Source organism: Atta colombica, unplaced genomic scaffold (genome assembly GCF_001594045.1).
Source record: "Atta colombica isolate Treedump-2 unplaced genomic scaffold, Acol1.0 scaffold102, whole genome shotgun sequence".
Taxonomy (NCBI): domain Eukaryota; kingdom Metazoa; phylum Arthropoda; class Insecta; order Hymenoptera; family Formicidae; genus Atta; species Atta colombica.
In genome coordinates this window covers 136,828-146,416 of record NW_017259187.1, presented here as the reverse complement: position 1 = coordinate 146,416, position 9,589 = coordinate 136,828, and the positions used below count along the sequence as shown (strand labels likewise).

At 29.9% G+C, this 9,589-nt stretch overlaps 1 protein-coding gene across 1 annotated transcript; it reads left to right on the top strand.

The window, feature by feature from the left end:
* Nucleotides 1-6,787: 6,787 nt before the first annotated feature.
* On the top strand, nucleotides 6,788-7,931 carry LOC108687539 (UPF0184 protein AAEL002161-like). Its single transcript, XM_018193351.1, has 2 exons — nucleotides 6,788-7,111; nucleotides 7,389-7,931. The coding sequence occupies exons 1-2, from the start codon at nucleotides 6,895-6,897 to the stop codon at nucleotides 7,556-7,558; spliced, it is 387 nt and encodes a 128-aa protein (XP_018048840.1). The 5' UTR covers nucleotides 6,788-6,894; the 3' UTR covers nucleotides 7,559-7,931.
* The last annotated feature ends 1,658 nt before the right edge of the window (nucleotides 7,932-9,589 follow it).

Below are 9,589 nucleotides of genomic sequence, written 5' to 3'. Positions count from 1 at the left end.
GACGAGTAATTTAATATTGTTAATAAGCATCTTTAAAGCATTGTAAATAATTATCAATTGCATAACTATTCTTTTCGGTATTGTATGTTGTAATAAATCATGAGATATAAATCGTCATCGTGACAAATAGCAACACGGAAGGCTTGTATCAAGACAGACGAGCGAATCATAAAAGCGATTGCGCGGAGTGTGGCTCGAAGCTCAGTCCCTCCGCATAGCAATAGATGTAGTTTAATCAGAAAACTGCAGAGAGAACGGAGGAGGGGGGGGGGGGAATGGACAAGTATCCTCCACTGCTAGAATGCAGGGGCATTTAAGTAGATGGAGGGTATAGACCCCTGTCTACTCCATTTGCTTTTAGCCCGGGGGACCCCATCGCCGATATATATCCCAATATTCTCCGTAACAATGATGAATCACTGCGGAGCACCTCTTGCGCAAGAAGTTGCACACTTCCAATGCGCTCGGTAAGGTTTCTCCATTCTCGGGGAGACGGGGATACGGCGTCGCTTTAGTACGATACGTTTCTGCACTTTGCGTGGTTATGCAAACGTGATGTAAGTCATGCTCAGATAAACACGAATTTCATCGTCGATGAGAGAATATCGGACTGACTATGGCGATTCCTTTTGTGTCGTGGATGCGGACGAGAAGAAGGCGAATACGCGAATCTTCTTCCGCGGTGCCAAAAAATATTCGAACGAACGCGAGAAAGAAGTGTTTCATGTACGGATGAAACTCTGAAGGGAGACGATATTGAACGACTCTTTCCTTGCATAAAATATGGGACAGCTTTATTTTTATGACAATGGTTATGAGGAATGTAATACGCAAAGTACCGCGTATCCTTCGCGGTATTATATTTGTGCTTGATGTAATATTATAAAGGAGCTACTTGCACTTGCATAATAGTTGTTTTCCTTTGAATACATAAAAGCGGATATAAACATCTTTTTCACTCAATTCTAGCAGAATCAATCAAGCCTAAATTTATTACTATCTTTTATCAGCAATATAAAATTTTTGTTTACAATAATTTTACTAATATTTTATAATTTTTTTTTATCTAAAGAAAAAAAAATTTACAATCGATTATAACAATTATTCTTTTTTAATTCGTTATACTGTGCTTTAATTTAATTCTATTAATTTAAAAATAAGATTTAATTGTGTAGTTTTAATTTCTTAGCATCGTACCAATAAATTACTCTTCAAAGAATTTAAATAGCCTTCATCATTTTAGTAGATATTGAAGGAAAGAATGATTAATTAGCTTCTAACGTTAAATATCTCCGAGGCAGGACATACGTCATAATGACGAATCAGTTCAGTGCCGAGCTTGACTAGTCTTATTAATAAATTCGCTTCCCAAGCGACATACTATGAATCATTCGATAGGCAACTGGGGAGATTCTATTAGACTGATTGGTTTGCATCTCTCTACGGTTGAATCTATGCCGATACGTCTTTGTACCAACCATGCGCAAAATGCAATTGCCTCTTTTGATATATTCAAAGTGTATGGAAAGATTGTGCATGAATCGATGGTGACAAATCAAATCTCGTATCGATCTAAATAATTTTGAATTTTTCCTTCACAATATGTATCACTATAATGTATAATCTTCTTTCAAAGATTTATACATCTCTTATGAAAAAAAAAAAAAAAAAATACACACACACACACACACACACACACACACACACACACACACGCACGCACACACAATATTCGTAGCCAAAAGCTTAATTTCAAAAAATCAATAGTTTCCTATTTAATCTATTCCAGCAATTTAAGAAAATTTTCATTAAGTTTATTTAACAAATCATTTTTCTAAATTTTTGATATATCATAACGAAATTGCATGAGGCTTGAAGTTCCATGAATGAGAATCTTGTAATAGAGAACGATCGATTAGCTTGCTCTGAATTCGTGGTATTCTCCTCGGGTGAATCGTATCGTAGCACATGACTCAGCTGAGCACCTTGATCGCAATGACAGAAACGCGCATGCAACATTTCTCCGACTGACCTAGTTCGAAAGTCAATCATGTTAATTCAGGAAAGATTCGTCGGCATCGATGGCGAGGAGTATCGTGAGAGAAATCCATAAGACTGTGCAGTTCAAATCATGCACAAAATATCGCGATTATTAATAATTAAAGTAAATTTCACGTACGTTTATTATCTTATTTGCGGTTTTTATCAGTAATCAGCTTTTAACGTGCCCGTTTTATTTGCCCGTTTAGTTCTTCCTCCTTACACATAAATTTCGGTCTTACGTTCCTGGCATTTAATCTCCTTTTCCCCTAGGTTTCATTAAACCGACTCTCCAAATATGGCTAATCTGCGGACCTTTTTGTGCCCTCGAAGGAGTTAACAGCAGTCGAAACCGCGACAACTTAGCTAACGTTAAAAACGTACTACACTCCGGATAGGATTAGCGCGCCCTAATTTATTGACTTCTCGCCTTACTGTTGCGGGGACAAGGGGGCTTGAACCCCCATGGCTCCAAGTTAACGACATTTTACAAGAGGGGTGACTCTTCAGGGAGCTGCCACGAGTCGAAAGATGCATATTGCATGCTTGTAATCAAGTCTGACAAAATATCGTGCAGGCAGTGTGATCGTTCTAGTATGAATTGTATTATATTGTGACGTATTATATATTATTATACATATATGTACGAGGGTCGAGAACGAAAATCATCGTGGCGAAATGCACAAATCGAAATGCCACAGTTGTATTTAGAACTACTTTCTTTCCTCATTTTTTTTCCGAGATGAAGTGAATATTTTGTAATCTACAATAAACATCGTTATATTGCGACAGTTTATTAAAAATGATTGATTTACGATGTATCAAAAAACTCGGGGAAGCTTAATGTCTAGAAGTCTGATTCTTTAAGCCCGTAATACTTGAAGTATTCAATGTCATAAAGAGGATATACAAATGATCTCTGCAATTATTTCAATTGACAAGAAAATATTGCGGATAAATATAAGCAAGAAAAATAATTGAATATTTATTGACTATTTCAAACTTTATTGCCTGTATAATTTACAGGTTTGTTGATGCTGAAGATATTAATCAAAATAGAATTCACGCTCATTTTCATCCGTTCATAATTAATCCTTATATTTTTCGATTTATGTTAATAAAAATGATATTTCTTTTACTTTATATAATAATATATTAGATGCATATAAAATGTTTATCCTTTAGAGAAAATTTATTTTATGCATTTTCGCACTAATTTGATTTTCAACTGATTGGTTTAATTTATAGAATAATCGTTTTTGTTTTAAATTAAATACATTTAAAAATTATTTTGTAATAATAACTGAAATTGTTACAAATAACGTTTTTCTGTTATGATTTCCAATTAAATATTAAAAAATTAAAGATTTTTTAATGCATGAAAAATTAATCTGATATACTATATGTAACATAAAATTGAGTGAAAAAATGTTTTCGAATCTTTTGAAATTTAAAATTCAATTTATTATTATAGAAATGAATCTCGTATATGTTGTATTAATAAAAAGAATTACTCGTTTACCGTTTAACAATCAATATTTCATTATTCAACAAATGTGATTTCATTGTAGATAATATATATATGATGCCTGATATATTAAGCAGATAAGAATAAAGAAATGTCGTGTCCATTATCGTTTGATTGGACAGTTCCTATTTATATCAACATATATTAAACTATGTGGTATGACGTGACTTACGTACAAGGGGCGTAGAAGTTTGCATTCCATCCAATTCTCCTCAACGAGGCAATAACGGACGTCTTGAAAATCTCCCGTCCTTCTGCGCGTCCTCCTATCGCAGATCCCCCTAATTAAGAACACCAGTCGCGAGTGTTGGAGAAGGGAATCCAACGATGATCCTCATGTTCAAAGCCTAAGTGTCTCTTTCTCACGTTCCTAAAATCAAATTTCTCGTTCTATTAGCATCTATATGCATAAAGAAGTATTAAAATACGTAATTATTCAGAAATGTAATAATGGAATATATTATATCTCACAATTATTCATAAATGTAAAGCCTTATAATATCCTAACAATACTACAATATTATATAAAAGTATAAATTGCAATAGAAAAATGCGAATAAAAGAGAATAACTATTTAAAGTAAAATTAATTATCAAACTTATTGTGTAAAATATTTTTTAGTATCTGTATTAGTATCTTACAAATTTTTTTGTACTTAAATATCTTATTTGAAATAATAGAAAATATTATATATGTCATGACGTATTTGCTAAAATTTCATTTGTTATTTATTTTTCCAATTAGAAAATGTAAAGCTTTTCGTAATAATGTTTATTAAATGCATGTAACTATAAAAAGAAATTTCCATACGCAATCATAAAAAGAAATTTCCACATCTTATCTTAAATATTGTTTCAAAATATATAAAAATATGTGTACAAAATTGAATTGCTTGTAATATTTTTTCGTGTTATATTCTATAACTCTCTAAGTTTAACAAAGTTATTAAATAATAAATATTTCACACGAGATGTTAAATTAAATAACAAGATTAGAAAAATATTCTCTCGTCGATTTGTTGCACAAAATTTTAAATGTAACATTAATTATTAATGTTGCCATCTGATAGTAGTGCAATACAACTAAAATGTGACAAAATCGAATAACCGATCGGTAATACAATTCCAGAACAGATGAATTATTAGTAACGTCACTATTGGTAAACATGCATTTAATTAAAATATATTAAACATTCACAGTGAAATGTAAAACAATTATTTTTATTAAAATTAGTCCGCATAAAGTAAACAAGAGAGTACAATTGGAAGGAAATTTATATATATATATAAAATTGAAAGAATTTTAGAAGATTGTTTATATTGCTTGTGTTAAAGTTAAAAATGCAAGTGCGGAATGATCAACAATTTGAAAATATCAAAAATATATATCAATATATAATTAATTTATCTTGATAAAAATATTTCTCAGAATTTATGTAAAAAATTTCAAAAATTTTCAAAATTTCTTATAATTCTTATAATCATTTTTTAACTTTTTAGAAAATTTCTTTCAGATTTTTTTTTACAAAGTAGAACATTTTTTAGAAATGCCGAGAAATTTTATAAAATCTGAAAAAAATTTAACGTGCATTTTTCAAAAATTATAACATAAGAAATTGTAAAATATTTTAGAATTCACACACATAATGTGAAAAATTCTGAGCAAAAAGATATAAATTTTTTTATAAACTTAATATTTTTGAAAGTGTTCCAATTTGCGTAAAAATTCTGAGAAACATTTTCATCAGGATAATGTCATGTTGTATACCTTGTCCACGTGCGATGCTATACATTAATCGTGTTTTACTGCATATGGGCATGAAAATAAGTGTTCAAATAAGATATATAAAGAGAGTTTCAATTTTGGATGCAGAACACAACTTCAATGCTCAAATATCGATATTGGCGATGTCGGCGATGGCACGCGATGATACTGATGATAGGGATAGCCTATGTGCGTGTTCTCTCTCTCTCTCTCTCTTTCTCTCTCTTTCTCTTCTTTTTCTTCTGAATTCCCAATGGATTTCTGCTCTACTATAGCAGATCACAATGTCACATTTAATGCGTTGCGAGAACTTTACGAGACTGATACGTATCCATACAGCTTCCAGTTCTCTAAGGGATTGTCCTAAAGACAATTCCCCAGGATGTTCTCGGAAAATTGTGTTGTGTGGGTATCCCTGATTTTATAAAGCGCATGATGCATATAATTTTATCCTTGTTGTTCATCGAATAAGTTGTTGAATAAGAATAAAATGATTCATCATGCACATTATGCGTTTTACGAAACACAATCTTTACAAGAGAGATTATATGCATGCAAGATTCACTTTTCGACAATACAATCAAAAAAAATATAAAGAGATGCGATATACATATTTTGATAAATATTGAAAATGTTCAAACAATGAATTATGTTGAAACAATGGACGCAATCAACGCAATTAATGTTAAAACAACGAAAGGAACATACCTTTAGATGTGATCGTGCAAGTAATATTACTATTCTTACTTTCGCGTTTTGTAACGAAGAAATAATTTTGGCGCAATATGGCGGACGAGAAACTTTCGGCCAATTTTCCAGGTTGAAATTAGAAAACCACGATCAGCTTATAATAACGAATATTCAATACGTTATAGTGAACTAATGTTCTATAACAGAAATTTGCAATATTCTTTCGTCCGCACGATTTATTGTTAGGTAAATAATAATCGTGGAAAGCACGGAGTGATTCGAACGAGTTTCGCCGCGTTCCGCAATGGATTAATCAAGATCAGGATGCATGCGACATCTGTCGAGGACATTGCGAAGTAATGAGATTACCTATCAATGGTCAAAATATTATGACTAAATAAAAATATCGCTAAAATATCAGAAATTGACTGCGTTCACCAGAGAAAACAGCTTTGCAACTGTTGCAAAATTTTTTAATATGATTAATCTTGTCATTAATTCCTTACTAGATTTATTATTAAATGTATAAAGATTTAAACTTACTAGATTTAAATGTAAAAATTAGAAATTGCAAAACGCAGTCAATTTGTATCGATCGCCAGTTAATAATCCACCTAATAAATCTTTAATAATTTAATCGCTTGAAATCTCCCAAAATTTTGCACTTTAAACGAGATAAATATATATATATATATATATATACATTCGAGCGTCGAAAATAAAGAAAACGAAGATACTGAGTGTAAAAAGTACAAGTAACGCGAACAGATCGAACTACGTCACGAGACACCATATGACTTTTCACCTATATATATAGATATGCATATACCTTTAACTGTAAAGTCAGCTGATTTTGACTGACTGCTTCTCAGATGCAAGTGGAAGAAAAAAATATGGTCAGAGACGAGTATCCAGCATCGGAGGAAATGAAAAAGGAAGGAGATATGGAGGAGACGATGCAAACGGAGGAAACTAATCGCAACGACGCCGACGAAGAAATGAACAATACCGAGATCGAAGAACATTCCGATGATATTTGCGAGTATCTTGAGAACGATGTATATCCTGAAGATATATATATTGATACAAGTAAGTAATATTTCAAATCTTTTCGAGTAAATTGAGAATTCAAAAACTAACAATGTGACATGATACTGTATGATTATGGAGAATTTTATTATACATTGTTGATGTATATCTAAATATTAATGCATAGAATAAATGCATATGAATAAATAATTTAAGAAATAAATACTTAAATAAGCCTTTAAATCAAGTTTTTTTCTCAATAATTAATACCACTATAGAATGCTTTTAAAATCAAGTAAAAAAAGAGATATGTATATCATTAACATATTATGCGCAGGTATAAAGGCATTAGAAGATGAATTGGATCATTTGCAAACTGCTTTGGATCATTTGGAAAGGAAAAACGATGATATACATGCACAGTTGACCGAATTATTACAGTCTAATCGTGAAGCTAGGAAACAGTTTCAGGAATCATTACAAGTCGAAGGACAACAATCAAAGTGATAATTATTCTGTACTTAGAAAATCATGTTTGTTGATTTGATGCTGTCTGAAGATACTCCCAAGTATTATTTTCTGATCTTGTAAATGGATTGTTTTATGTATCTATAAGAATGAAAAACATTTATAATCTCTCTCTCTATCCCGATTAATCATATTTGTTAGTGATTAAGCAAAGAAATTTCAACAACATTCCTAATAACAAAAATAAAATTGAATTAATTTATCGTGTAATTTATTATGCATATATATGTATACACATATATATTTGGAAATATTAATGCACTTTTATTTATTACGAATATCGATGTTAATTGAATTGCAATTGTAATTAAAAAAACATTCTTGTACATGTTATGCAAAATATATATTTTTTTATTAAATTTTAATATTTTATTTTTAAAGAATAATGAAACATACACAATATCTTTGTATCTAAAGTAAGAAAATATTTTTAAAAATGATAAAACATTTTAGAATATTTCTAACGAACAAAATAACTAGAAAAGATATGAAAATATATAATCCAATCATTTTGTAAAAATGTTTTATGACAGTTCAGTGCGCTGAAACAGAGGGAAATATTAAACTAAATAAATGCACACGAACAGTTATGTAAATTTTATTTGCATATAAACAAACAGATTTAATATAACTGTTGACGTAGTAAAAGTATTTTTAATATAATGCTAATTTAAACTACAATTATCGTGTACTTAATGATAAAGAACTTACTTTCTAATATGTTAGATATACACAAATCAGTAAACTAATATAAACAGCATGTTTCATGGATCTACTTGCAGAAAGTTATGTTAGAACATTAATTACTTAAATAGTTTTAATAGGTGCATATCTCGATAACCTAACTATCTTTTGCTGGCCCCTAGTTATTTCTAAACGATATTCTTTTATTCTTTACAATATATACACATTAAGTGCAATTAATAGTGATTTATCACAAAGCGCAACACCAAGTGATTCAATCTTTAATTTCTTCATTTACATTTTCCATTAATTTTTTTAAAGCATTACATCTATGATATCTGAACAGTGCTATATCAGAATTATGTAACATATACATTTGTTATAAATGAAAACACTCTCCATAATTAATATTTTTCATCAAATACAAGCTTTAGTTCAAACAGGCAAATCCATCTTGCTGAATAGAAAAATATACAAACAACTTCGGCTCATAAATCATTTTATTATATTAAATAAATATTCATCACATGCTGAGAAAAGTTTCGTCATTTAAGATTTATTTGAAAGAAATCTATACCTCTTTAAAAATTCTTAAAATCTTTGATAGTAAAATGTAATGCTTTTATTAAAAGAAAATGCTTAACTTGCACTTAAGTGGATGGTTAATTTTTGATTGCATATATAGAATTACATAACAGATTTTACAAATCTCAAAATGAAATGTATGAACTTTACTTTTGTGATAAATTTCCTATCTATAAATCAAAACGAAACATGATAAGATATTCTAACATGTAATGTTGGCTTTTTATATGTTTTGTATAATTCGAGCCATATGTTGCAAATGCATTGAATAAATGTAAATGATAGTAAAACGATCATTACATATACGATCAATACGTACAATCAATTAATTTATCGTATACAGCGCTTAAGGGGCCAAGTAATTTCATACATTCTTATCGGATAGATTAAAGTCTATTCTACAATATGCTTTTTGTTTTCTGTTTCTTACTTTTTGCTATTTTTTTATATCTTGTTTTATGTTGCCTGAGATAAAAGTTAACGAACTTCGAAAAAAACAAGAAATATAATTGTCGATAAAACGGTTACAAAAAAAAGCAAGAAACAGGAAACAAAAAGCACATTTTAAAATAGGCTTAACACACTGTTGTACAGAAAAACATTAAAAACATTAAAGGATTATTAACTTATTAATAAAGACTAAGACTAAGACTTCAAGACTAAGACTTCAGTGTTTGAATCTTAATTCCAAATATCCAAATTCTTATCTTTCTTTTACGACCGAATATATTATATTATATA